Source organism: Neolamprologus brichardi, chromosome 18 (assembly GCF_056152115.1).
Source record: "Neolamprologus brichardi isolate AB-2024 chromosome 18, ASM5615211v1, whole genome shotgun sequence".
NCBI classification, from domain to species: Eukaryota; Metazoa; Chordata; class Actinopteri; order Cichliformes; family Cichlidae; genus Neolamprologus; species Neolamprologus brichardi.
The window spans coordinates 9,041,054-9,067,801 of NC_142121.1; the positions used below are offsets into that span (position 1 = coordinate 9,041,054).

The 26,748-nt window shown below is 39.0% G+C and overlaps 1 protein-coding gene across 3 annotated transcripts in view; it reads right to left on the reverse strand.

The window, feature by feature from the left end:
- Positions 1-26,748, reverse strand: part of LOC102775707 (vasoactive intestinal polypeptide receptor 2) — a 78,111-nt gene that overhangs the window by 45,966 nt on the left and 5,397 nt on the right. For all 3 annotated transcript variants that reach the window (XM_087831653.1, XM_087831652.1, XM_087831654.1), the window contains exon 2: positions 4,967-5,072. In XM_087831653.1, coding sequence (XP_087687779.1) covers positions 4,967-5,072 — 106 coding nt within the window. The remainder of the gene's footprint in view (positions 1-4,966; positions 5,073-26,748) is intronic.

Sequence of the window (26,748 nt, forward strand, 5' to 3'; positions counted from 1 at the left end):
TCAATGCGTGAAAGAACTGAAGACTTTCAGCTTTAAATCAAGGGGTATTACAAAAGTTTTGCAGTTTAATTCTTAGCTACCAGTCAGTGTTGTGTACATATCCAAAACAGAGGCTTTTTCTCAGTCGGTTAAAACATTTTTCAAACCTGCTCCTCTTGACAGCACTATTATTAAAGACCACCAGAAGCAATATCTTACGATCTTCAGACAAGAGACCCGACCAAACCTTGAGGTAAGATTATTTTGTCACATCAATAAAAGTCAAGCTTGTGTTGTAAATGATAAACAACGGCGTCCTGCAGGATCCTTGGCAGAAAAACTTACACACAAACTCATGTAATCGAATGATAATAAATTAATAGCAAGTCTGGGTTTCAGAAGAGTGCTTGGGTGTTTTTGGAGAAAATGTTTTTGAAGAAAATGCCTTGTTGCTGTCACAAATCACCCCTGACACTCGTCTCCACCCTGCTCCACTCTCGTCTTCACCTCTCTTGTGAACTGTCTGTTGCTTCAGATGTTTTTCCCCAAGCGTTTAAACCTTCTCTATGTTCTACTCTTTGCACGTTTATCTATCTCAGTCTAATTTCAGGGTGTCAAAGCGTGGCCCACAGGCTAATAGAGGTGGGAATCACCATACATCCCACGATACGATATTATCACAATACTTAACGCACAATATGATATTATTGCAATTTTTTAAAAATATTTTGCAATATTCAGATTCTGTACATAAAGGTAAACTTTATCAATATTCATTTTATCTAATATCAAAGTCTCACACTCAGTCTTTCTCTCATTTCAGTCAGTTATATTGTTGACAAACTGAATGGTTTGTATTACAGTCTAGTCCAACTTAACTGAATGCAACCATCTGGTACAATTATAGCTATTCTGAACTATGCAGTTTATGAAAACTATGCAGCCCCTTCAGCAACTGAAGAATTTGAAAGTAAATTAAAACAAAATATAATTTTACATTAAATAAAAAAAGTTTTAAACTTAATTAAAATAAAACATGTCTTAAATTAAAATAAGTAAACTGTCATGTTTATTGCTGCCAAAAAAAAAGTTAAACACATTTGGACAGTGAAGGAATGTCAGGATTCTTGCTCAGAAAAAGGATCAACATGCTCTGAAGTCAGAGCACAAAAACTTTTTTTGTAACAAAATATCGATTTCTGCTGTCCCTGTATCGATACATTGTTAGCAAACAAAATATCACAATACTACACAGTATCGTTTTCTTTTCCTCACCCCCACAGGCTAATGGTGGCACTTATATATAATATATTATTATAGTAAAAGATTTACTACTGTGTTTAACTCTAAGGATCAAGAATAAAGAAGTGTTTCTCTTTTGTTGAACCACCACAGCAGCTCCCTGAGCAACAGACGTCCATGGTTATCATCCTCTAGGCTAAATCTGGTCATTGCATGCATCAGCCTCTGTGGATTCAATTACTGTGTTAAAATTTTCCTCAAAACAGAAATTAATGATATTTCATATGGGAAACTGCCCTTAAACAAAACTTTATTCAACAGTGAGATTAATAATCATTACAATCAGGACCTGTGAGGGGTAAGTCTCTGTTTTCTTTTTTGTTTTGTTTGATTCAAGTTTAGATGGATAGTTGGCCATTTCAACACTATAATTTAACCCGCAGGCACTGAGGCTGCAGACACTTAACTAACTTAATTTATTTGAGTTAAATTTTTGGTAGCACAATGTGCCACTGGAAGAAAATCAGCCCTTACAAAAATAAATGATTATTTGTCATTTTTATTGTAGATCACAAAGTAACCCAAAAGTTTGAGCAGTAGTCTAGACTTCAGGATAACAGAGTTCTTAATTTGTGATTCGTTTTTTTCCTAAATTTGGCAGAAACAATCACACGTCTGTCGTGTCCAGATTTAATTCAGGAATGATTTCGTGTGAATCCATTCCCAGCTGCAGAGATTGCACAGATTTTCAGTGCACTCGGTGAAAGCTAAGTGACCTTTACGAAAGCTTTTCATGTTGTGTAGAAAACATGGCTGGACAGAAGACAAAATATGGGCTTAAACTGCGTTATGAGATCTAATCATGTTCTCACATGACGTGATTACATGTACACACTGTATGCAGGGTCCTTCATGCTTTTGCATATCAGCCTTCAGACTGCAGGGTTTACTTTTGCAAATGTTTTCTCTTTATCTGAGCCTATTTCAGTGGAACAAAAAGCAAAACTTCAACTTTATAAAAAGAAAATGAATAATTATAAAAGTTCATTTGAAAGTTTGACTCAAAGCAAACACTAAATTACTGATAACCCGATAGCTAAATGCCTGAGGGATTTCCTTCTAAGGACTGCCAGGAGAACTGCTGTATTAAACGCTGCATCGGAGCTGTAGTTGTTCAACTATAGTACAAGAGACACACTATATAAGTAGCTGAATGATATCAATGATATGAATAACTTTTGCATGTGGAACCCGGTTAGCTTACAAATAAGGAAAGGAAGGACAGGAAATTAGCTGGTTAGCAATAATTTTAGTTTCATGATAAGAATGAAGGAATTTATCACCACTAAAGCAATTTAATCAATCCTGGGCAAAAAATAAAAAATATAAAATACAAATAAATTCCAAATAGTGACGTTGCCACAGCTCTTTAAGATTTATACCAATCATTAAGCTGCGAATACTCGCTGCAGCAAGAAGTGTCACCAACAGGCAAAACCTCAGTATTAGCACTTGTATAGAAGAAGATGCTTCCTATACCAGTCAAAACCTGAATCAAAGAACTAAGAGCTGCCACTACATGAAAGCACAGTTTGCACCAGCAGATGTGACTTCAGTTTCTGTGTCCTCACCATTCAAGAGGGCAAACGCAGCAAAAATAATTGTCCCAGAAAACAATCCTGGAAATCGTGACAGAGGTCAAATAGACCAAAAGATTCCCCCATCACCTTTTCCTAATAACTTTTCCTTCACTTTGATGAAAACCTTCATAAAGAAAGGAAAGGAGAAATTTATACAGACTTGGGGAAGGAAAATGCAGTGCACCAAGACTTTACTTAGACAAGGCTCTTTGATGTGACAGTGAATGTTCTTGATTGGGGATGGGTACCGGTATCGGTTCTGACATAAACGGTAGTAACCAGACCAAAAAGCAGCGCACATTTCGGTGCTTTTTTTTCCTGAGATGTGATACACTTTAGATTCTAGCCAATCATTTTACGTTTCCAAGGATAGTAGGTGGGTCCAGGTACGTACGTTCTTTTAGAGCAGAGCTACAGATTAAAAATCCCCAAGGCGAAGCGGTCAAAAGTCTGGCTGTACTTCACAGCAAAAGATGCAAACTCAGCAGCCTGCAACAAGTGCTTTAAGCTGATACTGTCAAAGGAGGTAACACCTCGAATCTGAGGAAACACCTGGCAACGCATAGCGTTTTTTTTAAAAGCCGAGAAATGCGCCGTATTGGATAGCTTGCTGCGAGACCTCACACCGTGCACATCTACTGCGGGTGTGGGGCCTGTTATCGGTCCCGGAGTTTGCAACATCCCCCAAAAACCCGAAGAGGAGAGTCCTGGCCCCTAGCCCTGCCAGTGTAGCAGAAATGATGATGATGATGATGGCAGCAGCAGCCGTTCTTCTCTGGGTCAGTAGCTTAATGTTGTTCGTGTGTAATTTACGTTGAGTAGGCTAACCTAATGCAGTAAGGTGAACTAGCAAACATCATCATAGCTACATGCGGCTGTCTTCTTGTTTGATGGCAGATACTCCCTTCACCCTGGCCAAAAAGGCTAAAATGACCAAAGAAAAAGTGGAAAACAGTTAAACATGAGAGGTTTTTGGACAAAGTTTGTGTTTTTTCCATTGTTTAAGCACTGCTTCCAGCCAAGAGTGGTGCCATAAATCCCCTATAGCTGCAGAAAAGGCTAACATTGTTATCTTTTTACAAAAAAAACAGCTGAACATGAGAGGTTTTTGGACAAAGTTTGTGTTCTCCATTCTTTAAGCACCGGTTTGAGCACCGTTTAAGCACCGGCACCGTTTCAAAAGTATCGGTTTGGTACTGGTATCGGATAAAACCTAAACGATACCCATCCCTATTCTTGATGTGGGTCTGCTATGCTGAAACTTTGTCCCAAATATAAATTACAAAGAACACATCAGAAACTTAACTCCATGGGCTATGATGCTGTTTGATATCACTCACATACAGAGGACAGCCTGTAAAAATGACATTTTACTTGTAATGTTAAAGAAAAGTCTATAAAACGAGATGAAATGCTTGTCACATTCTCATCCCGTCTGCTGACATTTTCTCTTCCCACTGGAGACATGATCCAGTATAACTCCTGCCTTTTAATTAATGACAGTCTTAAAGGCTGGGCAGTAGAGCAATGTGCAAAACTAATGCAAAGTGAATTATGATAAACCTTACATTCATGTTGACCATCTTAATATAGATATAATCTTTATAAAGCTTATTTATATAAGCTTTTAAGCTTATATAAGCTGATTTTCTTACAGTAGCATGACACTCATAGTTCACCTTTGGGTTTATCAGCCTTTCATTGAAGGTTCATAACCTATCAGGATGTCATGGCTTATAAAACAGAAAACACTGTTAATTAACATCTACACAATTTGTGCTGCTTCCCATGAATTATCTCATTTTCTTTCCTTTAGTATTTAGAGACTCGCTCTGCAGAGTGAAAGCTACACAGCCACAGGTGTTAGCAAACCGGTGTGCATGAATGAATACGCAGGATAATTAAATCAGTATTAAATCAGGTATTTCCTCAAACACCTGTTGTCGGGAAAAAGGCAACGTTAGCATGAGCCGTGGAGCCACAACGGCCACGTTAATGCTTGAAACAAGCCAGATTTAAAGATTCTGTCCAGCTACACAAAGTTTTTCCAAGTTACTATTAGAAGATATCTGGTTTCTAACAGTTGTGCTTTGAGTGATTGTGACCTTTATAGCTGCTGTTGGCCTGCTTCTCCCTCAGCTTCTTTATGCACTCAGCCTGGTCTCTCTCCAGCTCCAGCAGGAAGTTACAGGTTGGATGTCGGCCGTCAACCTGCAGTGGAAGCAATAAAAAGAATACAAATTGTAGATTAAATATTTAGGCTAAGTCAACCTTAAAACAGTCTGAGAGTGTGAAGGAAATCAGGTGTCCATATCAAGAAAGTTGAAAACTGTTATACACTGTCTTTATATTCTCTATAAGGTTAGTTAGTAGAGTTGCCAACCGTCCCGTACAAACGTAATCGTCCCGCATTCAGAGAAAATATTAACTAACTATTAACCCAATTAATTGGGTCCTCCTACTACCACTCCTGCCTGCACACAGCCTTCACATAACATATCAAGATCTGAACTTTATTTAGATTACTTTTAAGGTGGACGTGATCAACCTGTGAGGAGTACATCAAAGGATTGCTACAACTGTCGCACATAGATAGTTTGTGGCAAATCAGATAAGGCGGTAAGTTGTTGGTGGCTTTGATCAAACTGCTCGGATCAGTGGATTAAAGTGTAAAAACTGTCATTTCATTAATAATTGTCATACAGCGTTTATACCAGGACCAGATTGAACAATGTATGTCTGAATCACAGCAAATTTTGTACTGAATAATCAGAGGTCCCAGAGATGTTTCTGTAGATTGTGAGACATTACATGTGTGTACATGTGTACCAAACTTCAATTCAAAGTATGTTTCTCAGGCATATTTTACAACCCCCTTGTGCAAAACCCATGAAATGCATGAATATCACCAGACCTGATACGTGTGCAAAATTTTATGATTTGAGGCCATGGTTATGTACTCAATAAAAGCAACTGATTTGCCACAAAAATAGTAAATGGCCTGTATTTGTATAGCGCTTTACAAAAATAACCAAAACTAAAAGAACAATGACCATAATGACCATTAGCAGATCGTATGAATGACTTATGATTCTGAAATAATTCTGCAAACTTCTCACTTAAAATTAGTTTTACTGCAAAAACACCAAGAGAAGTGTGCAAAAGGGAATGATTTATTATATTAAGGAAACGTAAGTCCATCCATCTATTTTCCTAACTGTTTATCCAGTGCAGCGTTGCAATGGGCCTGGAGCCAGTCCAGCAAAAATCCACCCTAACATAAAATAGGATGGTAGCGTAAACTCTATGTGCAGAGTTCAGAAGACAGTCCTTAAACAACACTGCCAAAAACTGATATTATTCCAAACCATCTGCAACATTTATTTTACACAATGTGTTTGCATTTTTCTTCACGTTCGTTAGAGATGGATGAAAGTGTTATAAGCTCATACACAGAGGAGAGCGAGGGTTATGATAGACAGATGAACAGAAGGTCGAGATAAGCTGCTTAAACCAACCAGCACTCCCTCTCTTAATATTTGTGTGTGTTTAAACAGAGGAGAGGCACATGAATCAACAGCGCGTAAATCCTGAGGAGGAAATTGTGATCGAGCCAAACGGCACATGACAAATAAATAACCATCTTCCATATTTTAAGTCATAATAGCACCCGTAATCAAACATGTTCTGCACTGTGTCTGTGTCTGATTTCAGTAGTATCACTGACTCATGTAAACTCCACAGCCTCGTTACTGCAGTTACACGAGTAAAGTTCTTGCATCAACAACACAGAAAAACTACCATTAACAATTAATTTCTTGCTTTTACTGAATCAGCACAAATTAAACACTTTAAATTTTAACACTTATGCAAAGTTTTATTCATATCACTTTGAATATAGATTTACCTCAGAGTAAAATATCCAGTTCAAGTATTTTACGACTACGTGTCATTTCTCTTATTTTGCTCTTTAATGGGATCAACAGTTTTTAAACAGCTCCCAATGTCCATCACTCAGTCAAAATCTCCCATAGAGGCTGCAGCTTTTTATCCCCTGGCATGAAGCAAGGCTGGGCATCATCCAGACAGCACACACAAGCATGCACACACACTTACACAACTTATGAGCCTGAAGTGGCAGCTGAACTGCCATTTGACGCATCAAACACAGAATATTATCCAAATGTGAGCAATAGATTATTATTCAAAAACAAACTCAGAGTTCTTCAAAAGTCTCCTGTCAAACCAAATTAGCTGAGATGAACGCAGCTAAAAATGAACGTGGGAATGACGGACGTGTTTCAGAAAGTTGTCGGTAATGTGACTAAAACCAAACACTTCATTTACTGGACAAAAGGTGAGGTCAAACACACAGAAACATTTGATATGTATGTAAAGGTGGAAACCAATAAAAGTTGTACAAAACATAGTAAACGCTTGAGTATTCCCATCAGCATGCACTATTTTTGTCTTTGACAGATCTTACACCTCATGAATGAACAAATATACCAGAAAACACACAAATAGAAAGTCTTAGCTTAGCAGATTAGCTTGGGTGAAAGACCGAATGTTGAGGCACACAACAATGTGTGCCACTGGTAAAGTTTCTGGGCTGCCTTTCCTCATAACAGCCATCCCTCAAGATTTTCTCCATTTAAAGCAATGCATTATTAGGGATTGTAACATCGAGTCCTTTTACTGAATCAGTAGACAGTTCAAAAACATTCCCACACCACTCGTGCTGATGAGTCCAAAAAAGGAAGAAAAAAGTCCATGAGTGATGAAACCTTTAACATTTTTTATTTCACTACGTATCTTTGTAAAGTTTTTATATTACATATGCACTTTGGCTAGAAAATCCAAATCCAACATTATGTTAATTTTGTAAATCATGGTTCCATGTAAACACACAATCAAGCAGGATATGATGAAAGGTGAGGCTAGCTTGGTACTGTATGAGCTTGCAGTGTCTCTCAGTTCCTCAGTAAGCTCTATATTACAGCGGGTTATTTAATCATTCCAAATACCAACATGGCAACAGTGACAAGGCTCAGCTTGAAGCCTCTAACTAATGGGTGATATCAGGCAGCACATCATTTCCTCTTTCTTCAGAGCCTTTTTGCTTGCCAGCAGTTGTTTAGGTAATGGATAAACTCTAAGAAATGGATATACACCAGACTGAACTGTTGTTACAGCAGCCAGCAAAACTGTCACCTATTTACATCTGAAAAAAATGATTTTATGTCCGGATGGAGACATGGTTTTGGTTTGGTCACACTCAGGTAAGTCGATAGCTGTCGACATATTAAAGGTACAGTCAGTGGCAGTCCTAGCTGGTTTGGCGCCCTGGGCGAACACTCCCCCTCCCAGAAATATTAAATTCTGTAACATAATGTATTGTTTGGAGTTTAGTCTGTTACTATTACTATTTTTACCATTTCTTCTTGGAGCAACTGTAACCCACATAATTTCCTTAGTGATTAATAAAGTATTCTGATTCTGATTGTTTCAGGATGACCTGCCATTATCCAATCACACATCTGCTTACCTGCATCTTTTGCTTGTTTCTCTTCTTTTCTCTTTTTTCTAAACTGAGCACCTGCTGGCTTTGAACTTTTCTTGTCCATCTTCCATTGGTTTTAATTTTGCACTCCAGTACGAACACAAATCCCCCAACTCGAGGATCACCACAACATAACCTAATAGACCTACACCTTAGTTCACAGATTGGCTTTGTTTAGTTGCTCCAGACAGTTCAAATGCTCCATGTTACAGAAGTTTGTATGTATGTCGGACAAATGCTGAAACTAAAAACTCCACTGGATGGACGGGGAACACGGTGACACCTTGGAAATTTTCATGTCAATTTCAGGCTAAGTGCTTGTGACCTTCATTGCAGGGCATGTCAAATCCAATAGCACACCATTTGCTCACTCACTTACTCAGCAGGCCGGAAAGTATACAACAACTAGACAGTGCGACACAAAGAAGTCGAATTGATGAGTTTACCGTGATGAAGATACAGCAGAGTCTGGACATGCTGGGCAGCCAGACGCAGAAAACAATAGGTGCACGTGGTTTAACATTTCTAACCTCACATAGACCCATGGTGTGTTATCTTCAAAAGTTTGCAGCAATTTTTAAAATTTCTTTAGGACAAACTTAAAAGAAATTAGAAAACACCCAAGGTTTGAAAAGAGGGGCCAGTGCTCAAGTGTCTTAAACCTGCTTTTATCCTGTTTGTTGACACACATCTGCAGTAAATCACATTTTTTCTTTTATTTTTTTCCTTGGATTTCCTTTCCTGCCTTTTTAAGACGTAAGTTACATTTAGTTCGTTCGTATATCGCATTAGCCTTGTTTGCTAAAAGCACATATGCAAGCAGCATAAGAATAGAGGAAACCAGGAATAAAGAAGCAGGCAAAAATGACTTAATACTGTTTTATCTTTGCTTTTGATTGATATCGATGCACCTACATCCTCAAATTAAGCTTTGGGAACAAGGTCAGGTGTGACCGAGTAATCTCTCGCTAGCACACATGTTACTCTTCCTATGGAAAGTGAGAAATAAACTCCTCGGTCTCTCTCGCCTCTCTGCCAGTGTGCAGAGCTTAACATACTTTTGTTGTAATTTTTGGTCCACTGCACACTAAGTGATTAGTGTTAAAGCCAGTGGATACATGCACTACACGAACCAAGTGCAACATAAGATAATGTGAGATAAAATTATTCCCCTAGAAGAAAATCAGCAGGAGAAAATTCATTTATCTAATACTGCATCAACAGGAGAAAATGTTAAACATCAGGGTAAAACCCACTTCAGTAAAGTGTGCCAGCTATCCTTATTAACCTGATCACCCTGTGTGTGTATATAAAGTGTTGTCTTGCCTTGATGTGTGTTATCCTGCCTGGTGTCGTCTCCTTCTGTTGCTTCTGTGACTTCTTCTGGTTTTGGCTTCATGTTTTAGACTTTATGCACTGGCGGCTGGCCTAAAAAACATCTCTTCTTGTGTTAATTCACTTGCTTCCTGCATCTTATTATCCTGCAATTTATGAAAGTCCAGTTTTTTTGCTGATTAGTCCTCAACACAAAGCAGTCTGTTTTTGGTGCTCATTAGTTTTCCTGGTATTTGAATGTCTGTAAGAAATCTCACGCCACCCATCACGCTGCTGCGGTAATATGTCAATAAAAGCTCAAATTGAAAATGTAGTGCTGGTGGAGAGTGAACAAGGCAGGGAATTGGGTGCCAACTCATTAAATTGATTGGTTTCATTTTATATTATAAGTATCTTTGTCCTTTTAAGTATATTTCACTGAGGTAATGTTATGATTTAACAATGTAAAACACTGAACTGAACTAAGCCCTGGTGACCTGTTTTACGTCCACTAAGTCTCACAGCAATCTCACAAATGTCTTGTGAAATATTTTCAGATATTTTCAGCCTATTCCTTTTTCGGTTACTGTTTGAGTACTTTTATGTAAAATTATAATCTGTTGTTGTTGTTGTTGACTGAAATAAACATTTCAAATTCAAAAAATTCAAATTCAAAAAATTCAATTCATATTTGGTCTGGACCAAACGACAGCACTATCGTAGCTAAAGCAAACACCACCTGTGTTATAGCAGATGTACTAATTGGTTCGATGACAGCTGCTTCTCCACAAAGCCGCCTCCAGCATGATGCAGATCCAGAATCTACTCTAATCGGTAGATGATAATGACTAACTCAAGTTAGCCAAAGGAAATGCAAACAAGGGCATTACTCTTTCAACACACAGCTCTGCAAACAGCAAACAAATTGCTGAGGTAGTGTCTGACATTTTCATAGGATATTTGATTTTTCTCCCACTGGTTTGATATTCTCTGGATTGTCCATGTGAGGATCTTAAATCTGCAGATCATGGTTGATGAACTTATTTTATTCAAGAGACAAAGAATTCTGTCCTTTTTGATGTTCTTTCAGCAAAAGGATCAACGAGAAAGTACCGACAATACAAACAAGCACAAGGAAGTGTTTGAGTGAAACCAAAAAAAAGTAATGCAGAAACACTTCTGTATATAAGTTCTGGCATAAATGAATAGCAAAAAATAAATAAATAAATAACAGCAAGTGAATTTTTATTAAAAGTCTCCTTTTAGTTAATGACAGAGCTATCTAAATGCTAATGAATCGGTCTTATCTGCTCTTTTTCCTAATGTGTTTTCGTGCTCTGGCTTCAATTAGCTGTGATGCACACCACTAGCTGGCCACCATTAAATGAGCTTTAGGAGATGATGATTAGGGATGGGTATCGAAAACCGGTTCTTGTTGAGAACCGGTTCCCACTGTTTCAATTCCTTGGAATCGTTTGCCATTTTTGCAAACGATTCCCTTATCGATTCCAGTCGCCCCGAATGACGTCACCACGTTGCGGAGCGTCATTTACCTGGCAGGAAACATGGCGGCTCAAACGCTAAAAAGTTTGGTTATACTTTACGAGAACGGATGACAACAGGGCAACTTGCAATACTTGCAAAGTAGATATTTCATTTAAGGGAGGAAACACTACGAATATGCAAAAGCATTTGCTCACAAAACACGCGATAACCTTAAATAAATGTCGTGTTTTTAATTCCGCTCCGGACTCGTGAATCTCAACCCAGCAGCAGCGGTAACGTTTGCACGTCCTCTCCCGTTAATACGGCAGGTAAATAATCAACAACAGTGCATATTATGTTAGCGCGATCTGCCTTATTACAAAACCTGCCATTACTGTGCATTTAGGTGACCATGATGAGATAGACAGAGTCTGGCTCAGATGCTGGCAGTTCTCGCTGCAGTCTACCGGTAGCGTCTCCTTTCAGGCCAGGATAGACGAATGTCACCGAGCAGTGACTAAGTTTGTGGTAAAAGGCTTGCACCCATTTGCCACAGCAGATGCCCCCGATTTTCGGTAAGTGAATGTGTTTAATTGTAGGCAGGGACATTATTGGATATTCTTGTGTTATTGCTACAGAAGAATATTTATTTTATTATTTTACATTCACAATTTTTTTTCCTGGGGACCCTGTGACACCCCATTGAAGAGCCGTAGGTTGGATCTGTTAAGATCTCACTGTTAGGTTTGTAAGGCCATGTTACTCCTAAATTTCTATCTTGTTCAAAGAGAAGATATAAAACAAAGATCTAAGCTAATTGACCTTAGTGTTCTCCTTTTTTTAAAAAAAAAATAATCGATAAGAGAATCGATAAAGAATCGAATCGTTAAACAGAATCGAAAATGGAATCGGAATCATGAAAATCTTATCAATACCCATCCCTAATGATGATGCTGCCCTGAGTTTACCTTTACTCAATTTGATTTTATGGCAGAGGTTGGCTCCAAGAACGAGCGGTATTAAGAGCTGCAGTGACAAAGTGGGGTAAATAATTATTTGCTAAAGGTTTGCTCATTTGCATAAGAAATAAACACTCTCTAATTTCTTTGGTCGTTTCAATTCAACCAAATTTCAGAAAAAAACACATTACATAAATGTTATAAAGCAATTTGCATGTCATTGCAAGCAAACATGACCTTTCTGCAAGCGCAGCAGTTGGACGTTTCTTGTAGTTGGTCAGCTGGTTTGTGCGTATCTCAGGGGGGATTTTGGACCACTCTTTACAGCAACTCTAAATCATTTAGTTTTTTGGCAACTCAAGGTTTTAGCTTCCTTCACAGAAGGAAGAATATAGAACTGAGGTCTGAAAACTGGGTAATAAACTCCATGACCTCAATGAGCCTCTTCTTTAGCCACTTCTTTGCTGTCATATAGGAAGAACCATGTATCTTTTCATTTTCAGGAGGTTCTTGTATGGTACATGGCCTCGTCCAATGGCTCCTTAAAGTCACCCTTCTCCCCTAGCAGAAAAAATCTCCAAAACATAATGTTTCCACCTCCATACTTGACTTTTGGGATGGTGTTCTTTGGATCATATTCAGCATTATTCTTCCTTCAAACACTTTGGGTCAAAAATGCCCTGAATTTAATTTTGGTTCATCTGACCGCAGCCCTTTCTCCTACACCTTCTTTTAATAATTTAGATGCTTATTAAGCAAATTTAAGATCGGCCTGCTCATATTTCTTCTTGTAAGATGCAAGATTTCAGTGCATTAGGGCATAATGTGTTGCTGATTGTGTAACTGCCTTCAAGCTAGTGATCATTATCACCCAATGAAGTAAGATCCTCAAGGATGCTGAACAGAGTGTGACCGATGATCATTTCATATTTCTGCCACTTCAAAATAATAAAACCAGCAGTTGTCACTTTCTCACCGTCTTCTAGCCCTCTGCATGTCTACAGTCTTCTCCCTGACGCCCCTTGACAGCCGTTTGGTCTTTGCCCGCAGTGCTGGAGAGGTTGGAATGGAAGGAATTGATTCTGTGGAGAAGTGTGCTTTATATGCAGCTTCATCTGTAATTGATTGATTGATTCATTGATTGACTGCAATATGTTTGTCAACCAATCTGTGGAAACCAGAATTCTTGCAAATCAGTTTGCAACTTTTATGTAATTTGAGTTGTTTTTCTGGATCGTTGGTCGATCTGCTGTCTCACTTCATTAAATTTAAACTATAATAAAAATTAGAGACTTGTCATTTCTTCGTTAGTGAGCCACTTACAAACTCAGCAGGGTGATCAAATAATTATTTCCCCCACTACACTAACTACTAAACACAAGCAGAAAGTTAAGATGATTTAAAACAATGTACCAAGTGTGCTGTCACGTGACTCCTCCCTGTCCATTCTGGAACAGGGAAACATGGAGGAAAATTCAAACAGTGAGCAAAATGTGCAACCCAAGCAGCTTGCACCAAATAACAATAACATGTCTGTTGAATTGACATATATTTGGCTTTAGTGAAGACAACATTGAACAAAAAGATGAAAACAGAAAGCCCCGTATTACCAAAGGTGATACCACCAGTTTGTGCCACACTCGGAGCACAATCGTGTAACAGAAAGAAATTATCCCAGCTTTTGAACTATGAGCCTGAAGTCTCAAAGTGAAAGTGTGATAAGCTCACAAAGGTGGTTGACAATGACCGAGCTAAGGCCCTGTGGGACTTCCAGATACAGACTGGTGATGGCTAACCAACAGGACATAGAAGTGATGGACGGATGGTTTCAAACCTGCTGTAACAGTACTGTGCATCAGGACTGTTCTTCATGCTGCTTTGGATGTCAAAAATAGCTTTTACTTCATTTACTTTTAAAATATCTTTCGCTTGGAAGATGTCTGCAACTAATGCCTAAATAAGTAGCAGTACAAGGGGAAAAAATCCTGAACTGATGATTACATGCCATTACGTCTTCAGATGGAGATGATTTATGTCCAAAGGACAGAAAATACGTAAGTGGGTACATTTTTACCAAAGAAGGTAGACAAGGCGACAAAACTAAAAATGTCTTTAAAATAATCCTCATATGTGTATTTCTGAAATCTACTGATGTCTTGATGCACTCTCTCACCAACTGTGTGCTTTCTGTTAACGTCATGAAATTTAAAAAAAAAAAAATCAGCAGCACAGTTTAAAAAGGTGAAAAGCTGAAGAACAAACTTAGCATTTCCCCTGATAATATGTCAGGTGAAAGAGAACAAGAATGAGGACTGTTTAATTACTTATCACGTCTCTTTCACTCATCCCAAGCAGGAAATCATGTTTAAAACAGAAACGTCAAGAGGAAGAAAGACTTTTAAAGTCAGCTAGAACAAAAAAATGTAAAATCATCAGAACAACTGGATTAGTTTCAAATGTAATTCAAATTTCTCTTGACAACTGTTGTAACGCTTTCTATATTTGTAAAACCGTTGATCACGTTCACACCAACAACAGCAAAAATGTTTTTTAAATAAAGCACTGAATGTTGAGTGTGGGTTTGTTTAGCACAGATTTTGTAATCACTTTAAGTCGTTACCTGGTAGTGATTTGGTTGATCCTTAGAGTCCAGCCCTTCCCTCCCTCCAGGAGACTAGTTCCATTACCCAAGCTTTAAGTTGAGGAGAGCCTGGCTACTTCCTACACAAACTCAGACTTCTTCCTCACCAGGAAGGCAGCATCTCTTATCGCTGAAGCAAGTCTGAAAGCACTTTCATTAACTGTCTGATCCACAATCAACCTGACACTATTAGATGCAGCAGCCCTTATTATAGCTTGAATAAAGATTAAATTATCTGTCAGTTCATCACTATGACAAAAACCTTTCATGCTGTCAAACTGTTTTCAAAATATTACATTGTTGCTGAAGACATTAATTATTGTTTATTCATTCGTTGTGTATTGGTTGGCTGAGCGGAACATTGTTACCATCCCTCTTAAATAGCTACACGTCCTCAATATGCTGTCAGAACAGGTCTTACTTGGCCAGGAATAATCTCTAATAAGCCTTTCCACTTTAACGGTGTCGCTGCTACTGCCTAACCTAAACCAGGCTTTACGTCTCACCACCAAAAAACGGGAGCCTGTTTCAGAAAGTAAGCACCACAAGTCGACAAAAAGTTCAGAGCCACCGACAGCAAAGACCGACAAATGCTGAACACATATTCTGTCTGCCATCATTTTCTTTTCTCAGCTTCAGCCAGTGAAGGGAATATAATAATCAATTCTCAAATTGTGGGTCGGTTCTCAAAAGGCACCTGAGATAAAACCTGCTCTGAACCAGCAGCACTACAGTACTCAGACCCCAAGACATTAGCAGCAGATCTTTTACATCCTGCAGCCTCTCAACACTCTCTGCACACTTCATGGTTTGTTTCACCTCAGACTCAAGTTGAGATTCATCCCTGATGAACCAAACACATCCCGGGACCTTCACCTCTTTTTTAGTTTGGCTTGAACAATTTGGTGAATGGACTGGTTCTTATATACTGTAGTGCTTTTCTACTCTACCCGAGCACTCAGAGTCTCATTCACCTCTCATTTACAAAAGCACATTTTTCCCTATGCTTCAGAGCTTTCTATTTAACACACACACATACACACTCTCATGGATGCATTGGAGAGCAACTTGGTGTTAGTACCTTGCCCATGGATATTTGGCATGCAGACTGGAGCAGCCAGGGATCGAACCTTGTGACCTGCTCTGCATCTTACAGTCACCCCAGTCATCTCAGACACCATTACCAGTTAAAACACCTGAGACTGTGCTGCTGTATGACATGTTGCTGATACCCAGTGTTGGGAAGGTTACTTTTAAAATGTATTCCAGTACAGATTACAGAACACATGCCCCAAAATGTATTTTGTAACGTATTCCGTTACGTTACTCAATGAGAGTAACATATTCTGAATACTTTGGATTACTTAATATATTATCATGCTGTTTACAACTACGTGAATGTACTATTGCTGTGATTTATTACTGTTACTGAAGGTCCGCGGCTCCGAACCGTAGTAAAGGGACCTCTGGCTAATATGTCGGGTTCGTGTTGGGCTCGTAGCCAAAAACTAGCTTTACTTTGTTGTCTGGGTCAACTTCGCTTGCGAGAGACAGAGAGAGGCGTTGAAAGGCTGCTCCAAAGGAACTTATTGTTTTTGGAGGAAAACACGAACACGGTGTACAGTCGAGTCTTAATAGCTTACTTACAACTGTCAGGCACTCTTCTTGGCTGCAGTGGTTATTATTATATTTACATGCTTCCAGCTCCCGTTTCTGCTCGATGACAGCTCGTACTTTTCCTTTGTGTCCCTCCCTCGCTCACAGACACATAACGTGTATGGCAGTCCATTCTCCCTGCAGCACGGACTACACTGCCTATGATGCTACATTCTTTAGAGCTATACCTGTAGCATTCTGCCTATTAGCTTAGCACGACAACAACAACAGGCGCTCTCTCACCCAGGAAACACGCAGAGAGAGAGCGGCACCCTGTAACCATGGCAACCGTAACGCTGCCACCTGGAACAACAGAACACAGCTGTCAAACAAAACCCAAACAGGCCTGACCCGCGACAATATGAAACAGGGAAGTACCGCCGTGTAATCCATTTATTTCAACAAAGTAACTGTATTCTAAATACCACCTTTTTAAACGGTAACTGTAACGGAATACAGTTACTCATATTTTGTATTTTAAATACGTAACGGCGGTACGTGTATTCCGTTACTCCCCAACACTGCTGATACCTGAATCACATTTCTCACGTTAGCCTCGAGTGTAACTGTGATATCAGACATTAACAAAACGAAAACTGTGTTTGTGTAACAGCTGCCCAAGATAGTCCTAAAACACCGTTCACAGTCCTTATCAGAGTCTCTGTGTTTGTGGCCAGCAAAGACTATTAAAAGAAAGGGTTCACGCAGTGCATCCGATTAAACAGATAGTGGAAAATGTTGGATTGTGGTTTCCCTTATCACAGTAATCACACTGCAGGGGAGACTCACAGCTCAGTCAAGCTTCTGCGTTTCTCACAGTTTACTTGATAACTTCTCACAGTTACATGTGACATGGGAGCTTAATTTTAACATGAGTTGTGATAAGAAAACCAAATAGGTCTCGACTTCAGCAGCTTTTGCTAAAATCACATTATACAGTACAAACCTAACTGGGTCTGTTGAAGCTTCACAGCCTCGGTCACAGGCGCTCTGCAGGGCAGGTAGCCGCAAAGAGAGAGCAGGCTGCCACTCATTTATTTCCAACTGCCCCAAATGTATGTTATATAAATAAAACAAGACCCTGTAAGAATCTGCAGAGATCACTGCTGACCTCTGATTTCACCCTGAAGCAAAGCTCCAACCAGGCTTCACCATCTGCTCCAGGGTTACTCGGTCACTGGGATTTTAACGCCACTGCCACACGCAGCATTCTCACTCAGCTTTTTATTAGTTTTTATAGTAATACCATGAACAAACGCTCTGTATCAAACGACAAAGTGCTAATTTGGAATTTAAAAAAACATTTTCTCACATTGCTTTAGGTGTTAAGTACCTTTTTGCATTATCGTGCTGGATGGAGCGCATTAGATACAATTAACTGACACTGTACATTATGTACACTCATATACAGCATGCATTAGGTCCCTCCAGTGATGCAGCAGGTAACACATTTGTTTGGTAAGTGCAAGCTTGTTGGTTCAATTCCAGGCAGAGACACAAATCTGCAGGAAGGGCATCTTGTGTAAAACTGCCAAATCAAACCTGTGGAGCTTCTTACTGTGGTGACCATTTGTGGCAAAGGAGAAGCTGAAAGTAACTTTCTATACTGCAGTTTGTGCTATTAAATGTTATCCATCCATCTGTTTGTCTAGTTCAGGGGCCTGGCAGACCCGGAGCTTATCCCAGCTTTCATTTGGCAAGAGGCAGGATACGCCTTGGACAAGTCAAGAGACACACTGTGGCCAATCACCAATGAGCACCTCGTGCATGTCTATAGACTGTGGGAGGAAGCGAAAGCAACCAGAGTGAACAGACACGAGGAGAACGAGGAAAGACCCCAGAGATTTGTGACTTGGACCTTTAACTTTGAGTAGAAGTGACAGGCTTTGGATCCAGGCAACTAACAATGTGATCACATGATATGCACCAAATCTGTGAGGAGAACTGTGATTCAGACCATGGATTGCGAGTCTGTTCTGATATTATCCTCTAACTGAGAGTATTACTGAGAACAAAAGCGGGAAAAAAATGTGTTTGGGACAATAAACAGTGTTGATCCTATTTAGTTCTATTTAACAGATGCTCTTATCCAGCCTCATTTACAGTTCAATTTTAAACCAGATTAAAAAAAATAGACTGCAACGCTCACAGCGCACAAGCAAGTGCGGGTCAAAAACAGTACAAGGCGAGACAAATAGTGCATTTCATATGCTGGTGTAGATTCAAGGTGGTGCTTCACAGAGAAGGAAACAACCCAGCTTAAAGCAGGGGGAGGAATTACAGCACTATGCTTTTTCATAATGGGCTATGCCTCACTGCTCAGCTGTGGCCTAAATACAAAAACAACAAACACTTCTCTACAATGAGATTAAAAGAAGGGTGAATCACTTCAAACGCCACTAAATTAAGGGTTCTGACCATATTAATTGTTTGAGATAAGTTTTGAATTATCGTCTGAGGGATCAAGAAGAGTAGAAAAGACTTTCTGTTATCTCAGGTTTTCCAACTACTGTTCCACTGAATGTAAAATGTTGCATTTTGCTGATTTTTAAAAGAAAAATGTCATGAACTGGCTGTGTGGAGGCAGATGAGGACCCAAACGCAAAGCTCACGGAGACAAAAAGCTGAACTCAAAATCACTGCTTTATTGCAGGCTTCACAAAGAAACAGAACTAAACTGGGAATGCTAACTGAGGACTGAGGGAACACAGAAAGGCACACAGGTTCGGGGAGGAGACATTGACGACGCGACACTGAACTGAGGGAGACATGCACATAAATACACGGAGGGTTAACGAGGGAAGTTTGAGCACACGGGGAACACAGCTGACACAGATAATTGTAACGAGACAGGGCAGGAGTGAACACAACATGACGCATGCTGACGAGAGACTGTCAAAGTAAAACAGGAAGTACACAGAGGTTCAGACCGGAGGAGAGAGAGCACAGACATAACGGGCTGGGGAAAACATTAAATGAAACACAAGGAGGGGAAACGAGGGCTCACAGATACACAGAGGGGCACACAGGGGGTAATCAAATAAGGAACATCTTTAACAGAACCTAGGAACCACGGCATAAGGAACAAAATACAAGAAAACTAAGAATGCTGGGCCAACATGGCCCAGGACCATGACAAAAAAGAAATAAAACTATGACAGAGACCTTCCAACTTGAACCTTAGAGACACTGAACAGAAGGGGTGGACAAATGGATAAACCAAGCACAGAGAACGAATTTCTGGCAAAACACAACCTCACATCAAACGCACAGTCTGTGTCTTCTAAAACATTCACTGTTTCTAAAGTCATTTTTGTGCTTTGTAAAGTCTTTCCAGCTACGACACAGTATTAATAATTTCCCCTCTTTATAGCGCGCTACGAATACGAAATCAAGCAATCAAGCTGTGATTAAAGTGCAAAGATTCAGCTTCAATTTAAGGGTCTGCCAAAATCGGCACAGTGACAGTTATGAATTATAACCTTTTAAAAGTGATGCAACTTTCACTGGGTCCAAAGTGAAACACAAGAAAAGCTTTTTGAAATCTTTTTTGTCATCAGTGACTGAACTCTATAAACCATGGATGTCACGAAAGTCTCAGTTTTGATGCAAACCTTTGGTCTTTTTGGTCTTAAAAAAAGCTCTTAAGTTGCTTCCAGTTATGTTTTGGGTCATTGTCTTTCTGTTTCTTTACTTGGTTTCTTTACTTGAAAGCGCCGTCGCATCAATTTTTAAACAATCGAGTGAATCTGAGCACAAAGTATGACTCCTTCCACTCAAGAATTCATCCTGCTATCAGCAGCCACATCGTCCGACACCAGTGATCCAGCAATCGTTGATCCGGCCTCTCTTTTTACCTCTTTGCTCTTTTCATTTTCTTTTCAGCCTAATGAAAGCCTCCTTCACTTTATATGATGCCTATTTGCACCGCATATTGACAGGCGCCGTGAAAAGCTAGTGAATGCACAGTCTTTTGCTGTGCTCGCTCCTCCTGCGTGAGTGTATATCAACAGCACGCTCAGGCTCTATGAGTAAAGGCTTCCGTACTTCATGGCTTGCTCCTATCATTTCCATGCGCCTCTCCTCCTGTGCCCTAGATTCCTCTCATATGTCACCCAGCCAGCCAGAAAGCCAGGCCTCCTAAAAAACTCTTCACTGGAAACTAACCTGCCTGCCTCAGACTTTTCCACAGTAAGACCTTGTTGCCCATCGTCTGATTTGCTAATAAAATACCTGAACTGACTCCTACAAGTCCACCTGCTACATTGTTGAGTTATTCACTGCGATTTTCCCCGAATTGAAAATGACCTGCTCCATGTCACCAGATCAAAAAAAGCTTAAATATGTGGAACCACAAATACCTGAAAACACTATTCCTTTTAACGCATCTATTTGTAGCTTCTGTCTCCAAACTTTAAATGTTACAATTTCATTTAAATGTCACACCACACTTTCGCTTTGTGACACCTTACAAAAATTCTTTCTTTTTTATCTCAACAACCGTGGAAAACATAAAAGATGTTTATGATCCCATAGGTGGAACACAATTCTGCTATTTCTCTACTGAAGAGAAAACAGAGTCAAACGCGGCGCTTTGACAACAGGATCCGCTATCGCTACACAGCCTGGCAATATATTTCCATATAAGAAAGAGCAGCTGCAGCTTTCTGTTTTCACTGCTACATGATCGGATCATGAGTCACTAGTGAGTCATTCAGTTTGCCTCTCTGAAAAAACCACCAAGCACCTCAATTATCACCTAAGCACCAATAATTAAGGCGCAGCTTACAGCATCCGCTTGGTGGACTCTTTTGTGCACTGCTCTGAGGTTTAGATGCTCTGGGTTTTCATTTCTTAGAGACAAAGCACTCAACTATATTTTAAAAAGATAACAGTGATAAGGAGACAGTTACACTTTTATAAAAGAATATATTTGCTAAATAATTCAGCACTCTAGGTGAAAGAGGTTCACTGTGATTCAGTGACATCACTACTGGTACAGCTGATGTCACTTCCTCTTAATGATGATAGTTGTTTTTTTTCATAATGCACGCTCCCAAACTAATCTCACACTTTTTCTTTACTTATTCTGCAACATTTTCTCAATTTTTCAGCATCCCTGCTGTTTCATCAGTAGAGAATGACTCCTGGTGGTAGAAGCCAGTGGATCATCTCAAGCTCAACTTCATCAATCCATCTATCTATTCTCTTCCACTTAACCAATTCGGAGTTGAGGGGAGAGCTGGAGCCTATCCCAGCTATCACAGGGCAAGAGGCAGGGTACACCCTGGACAGGCCACCAGTCTGTCACAAGCTTCAAGCCATCCACAGTTGCAATCACACTCACACCTACGGCGAATTTAGGATCACCAAATTCAAATTCAAATTCAAATTCAAATTCAAATTTTATTTGTCCCATACACAGTCATACACAATAGGATATGCAGTGAAATAGACAACTGCTCGTGACCTAAAGAAAAAAAGAAAAGGCTATGAATAAGATAGGAAATAAATATGAAAATTAAAAAGGGTAAATTTAAGTAGGAAGGAATAAAATAAAATAAAATATAAAAATTAAAGTTAAAAATGAAATAACTGTACAACACAAATTAGAATGAAGGGTAAATTTAACTGGGAAGGAATAAGATAAAATATATAAATTAAAGTTGAAAACAAAATAACTGTACAACAAAATACACAATACACAGTATAGGAATATATAAGAATGTATGAAGAAATATAAATATATATATATACACTAACCAACTAACCTGATCCAACTAACTTTGGACCTTGCTGTGAGGCAACGGTGCTAACCACTGTTCGCCTAACCTCTGATGTCCTAAAAAGAAATTCCCATCAACCAATTCCCAAACTCCATTAAATAGATGTATAAAAAGAAGTATGATGTTAATGTAAGTTGAGGTGAATGAATGTTATCGCTGTCTATAACAATCAGTTTCAACAGCAGGTGCTCCACTTGTTTGCACAAACAAGCTTCTTCTCTGATTCAGTTCAGTTCAGTTTTATTTATACAGCACCAAATCACAACAGTCGACTCAAGGCCCTTTAAATTGTCAGGTAGACCCTACAATAATGCATACAAGGGAAAACCCAACAATCACATGAACCCCTTTGAGAAAGCACTTTGGCGACATTGGGAAGAACAAACTCCCTTTTAACAGGAAGAAACCTCCAGCAGAAAAAGGCTCAGGGAGGGGCGGGGCCATCTGCTGCGACTAGTTGGGGTGAGAGTTCTGCAACCTTCAAACTAACAGTAACAGAAAGTTCTTGGGTTTGAAGAAGGACCCATTCTTATCATTTATGTCTACTAATCTTAATGTTGCTGTTTTATACAGTACTGTGTATCACTTAGTGTGCTCTACTGATAACGTTGAGTCATTTAAAGGCTGTTGAGTGCCAAAAATGGCATTTTAATTGTTTTCAAGTTGGCTGCTTTGTAAAACACAAGTTGGAAACATGTTACACCCACAAAGTTTGAATTCACAATTATGCAGCAGTTTGTATTTTTAGATGTGTTCAGTGAGATGTTATGCTGATGAAACATCAAAGCCATACTTGTGGGGGTGTTTGGGGAGAAAAAAAGGCTTAGAGCAGTTTTTCTGTCTCCTCTTAAAGAGCTTTTTTTTAATTATTTTTTGTTTTTGTTGTGTTTGTACTTTTTCAGAGGAGTGTGTAGGTTTTCTTACTGCTACAGTGGGAGTCGGGCTTGTATATACACCTTCTTTACTGATGCTTTCATTGCTGTGTTGTTGAAAAGAGATGCTTGAATTCATGGATATTAAAGATCTAATTGGATCAATTATTTTGTGACAGCACTGTGAGCACAGCATTGTGGGTGGGGTGTGGGTTTTGTGGATGCTGAAACTTCTTGATCCCCCTGGAGGCGGGCTCTCATTCGCCTTATGTCCTCGATCAGCCCTGCCAGCTCACTGTGTAGGCGATCACATACAGCAGGTGCTTAGCACTGTCATTTGCCATTCACAATAAATAACACGCACTTTGTAAAGAACATGGGTGTGCTTTTGAGGTCAATGCTCAAAAAAAACAGTGTGAGCCTATTGGATTCTTTTGGATTACATTCACATCTGTAGTGCGGTTCGTTTATACAAAATTTGAAGTACAAAATAAAAGACAGAGTTATCTCAAATCATTTGCATTTAAGGTCAACTGTAGTTAATGAAACTAAAGAGAAAACTGTAAAGGATGATTAGGCAGAGGACAGAGGTAGTCTTGAAACACAGTGTACCTCAGGATGCTTGTAATGTGCCGGTGCTCACTGCCAAGTGAGGGGGGAAAACTTTTGCTGCAAAAAGTGGGATCTTTTGATCTCATGTGTATGTAGATGAGAGTAATCCCAGCTGTGTCGAAGGACAAAATGTTTTATTTTGGTCTTGGAGTTTCCCTAAAATTGACTAGAAGAGAACAGTCTGATTGAATGGGCTGAATGTCTCACTCAACATCTCCTTATCTATGCACAGCTTTACAACTCCCTTAACTCTTTATGGCATAGATTCAACAAGGTGTTGAAAAGTATCCTGAAAGATTTTTGGTCCATATTGACAATAGCATCACATGCTATTGTCAATATGCATGATGCTTATTTCCAGTTCCACCACCTCCCACAGGGGCTCTGTTAGAGTGAGATCTGGTGATTGTTGAGGACAATGAACTCATAACCATGTTCATAAAACCTGTTTGATACAGTGCATTAGCAGCTGTCTGAAGATGAGTACACTCTCGTCATAAATGGATGCAGGTGGTCAGCAACAATAGTCAGATAGTGTTTAAACAATGATCTTGTCAAAATTAATGGAATTATGGACACAGTCAGATTTTGATTCAGCATACAATACCATCAGGAAAGCCTTCATTTTTCAGCACACTGATAATACAGTAAAGCATACCTGGATAGAAAAATATATACCATACTGTACATATAAGTATATACAGTATTGTATATGCTAGTGACTAAATGCAGGATCATGAGCTCACTATCCAGCCAGATACAGGCTGTTACTGGGATTTGTTGTTCCTCTGATCTCTGTGTTAGTGAGTGCAAATCTCCCGTAGAGTCACAAAAGTCACATTAGTAGGAAATGTGTCAGGTCCAAATAAAATGAAATTATTTTTAACTGTCAAATGTCAGTCTGCAAAATAATGAACTAGTTTAACTGTAATTACACAAACAATGTTAAAATTCAAATTATGACCTAAGAATTGAGTCTTGACTATACATGCTTATTATTAATCACTCAGTATAAGCTCTTTCTGACAGTCGATCTTTCAAATGAACACATTAGGTGCGATAAAGTGCAGTATGAGGTCTGAGCTATATCTGAATCTTAAGTACAGGCTGAGCTGATCTACAAAGCCTGTTCACTTGCCTTTAGTTCCTTTGTACTGAAGCTGGCAGTAAATCACTCACAGGGTGTCGAGAGGTTCCCCACCAATCTGGAGCTGAACAGCTAAAATGAATATTTGCAGCCCCCAATAAAGAAAAATGGAAAAAAAAAATATTTTAACACTTGCAGAAATAATATTTCTGATATGTCCAAAAAATATGAAACTGTACTAATAATCTTTATTTAAATAAATTGCAGTCTGTGTCTCTCTTTTCTTTTTGTTGGAAGTTGATTTAAACATATAATGTAAGGAGTCTATTATCCTATGCTTTTTGTTTGGTTTGGGATTTATACCACAATGAAAATAATGTTACTTTGAACCAACTTAAAAAAAATTACTCTAATTTGATAAATGTGTTAGTTTTACTCAGACTAAAACTCTGATTGGATTGAAACTCTAAATTTCTATTTAAAATAAGTGAAAAATATTTATTTTATTCAGAATTATTAGTGTACATTGAAAAAAAAACAAAAAAGATAATTTAAAAAAATCACTTTGGTAAATTGAATGAGTTACAAATACATTTGTCCTTTAGACGTGTCCTGATATAAAATGTTGCTCAACAAATCTTCACAAAAATCTATTTTATTCCTTAAAAATCACCACAAACCAAAGCTATAGTTTTACAAAGAAAGACAATTTCTTTAAGGTGAAACCAGATTTTGTCACAATCAATTTGCGAGATGTAAAGAAAAATTCTCCTTTGAAAAACCAAATGTAATATGGTGCATTTTTACAACATAAAGCACTGAACTCTGCTATTTACAACAGTTAACAGTTAACTGAACTGAAGCTTTTTGCTTATCAATTGATAAATTGATAAGCAAAAAGCTTTCCCTTCCCAACCCCCACCAAACCCCTCTTTTTAAACAATTCAATTCAGCATATTTTTGAACTTCTCACATTTAAACATTAGACTGGTGATGTAACAGCCATTAACATTAACATTTCTAACACTACGCAAACATGGCTACCTAAATTAAAGGAATATAATACAAATAAGCTATAAAAGACAAAAAAAAAAAAAAGATGCAGTGTCCACGTGTCTCTTTGGCTGATTCAGGGTTTGTGTCATTTTCTTTGGTTCGATCTCCATGAACAGCTTCTGCAGTTTTTCAAAGGTGTATTTGAGCTCTCTAGGTTGAGAGTATAAATCCGTCCAGAACTTGTGTGCATGTCCACTGCTGAGCGAGGTCGTGGACACAGGAATCAGTGCCGAGCAACGCGAGTGGCATCGAACAGTCACGTGACACGATCGCCTTTGACTTGAAGTACATATTTACTTAAGGACAAATTGTCAACTCCATACGGTCGTCCTCATTCTGGACGATCTTGTGAGCGGCCCTTTGAAGCCAGACTTTAAGAAACGGGAGTTCTTGTACTTGAAATGGCTCAGGAGCACAACCGATTATCTCTCTTATTACAATGTTAGAAATTATTGTTCATTGTTGGAATACGAGTGATTTGATGATGTATGACCTGGACAAAGCAGCACAACAGGTGTCTGCTGCCTCCAGCTCCATCATGTGTTAGCCCTCTCCATCACTGCTCAGCCTGGGACACTTTCAATACTGGCTGAAGAAACATTTAATCTTTCCCTTGCCCTCCAGACAGCACTATGTGCCATGTAATCTTGCTTCTTGGAAGCCGGACCAAATCTCTCATGTTCTGTTGCTACAACTCTGAGAAACATCCACTTAGAAGTACGTGAATAAGCCCGCAGCTGGAAGTCCAACCTTTCAGCAAGCTATAAGACTTAAACAGCAGACTGTTTTCATCATACAGCTTTATTAGTTTGCCATTATCAAAAAGGAAAAAAAATCCAAACACAATTCTGTTTTC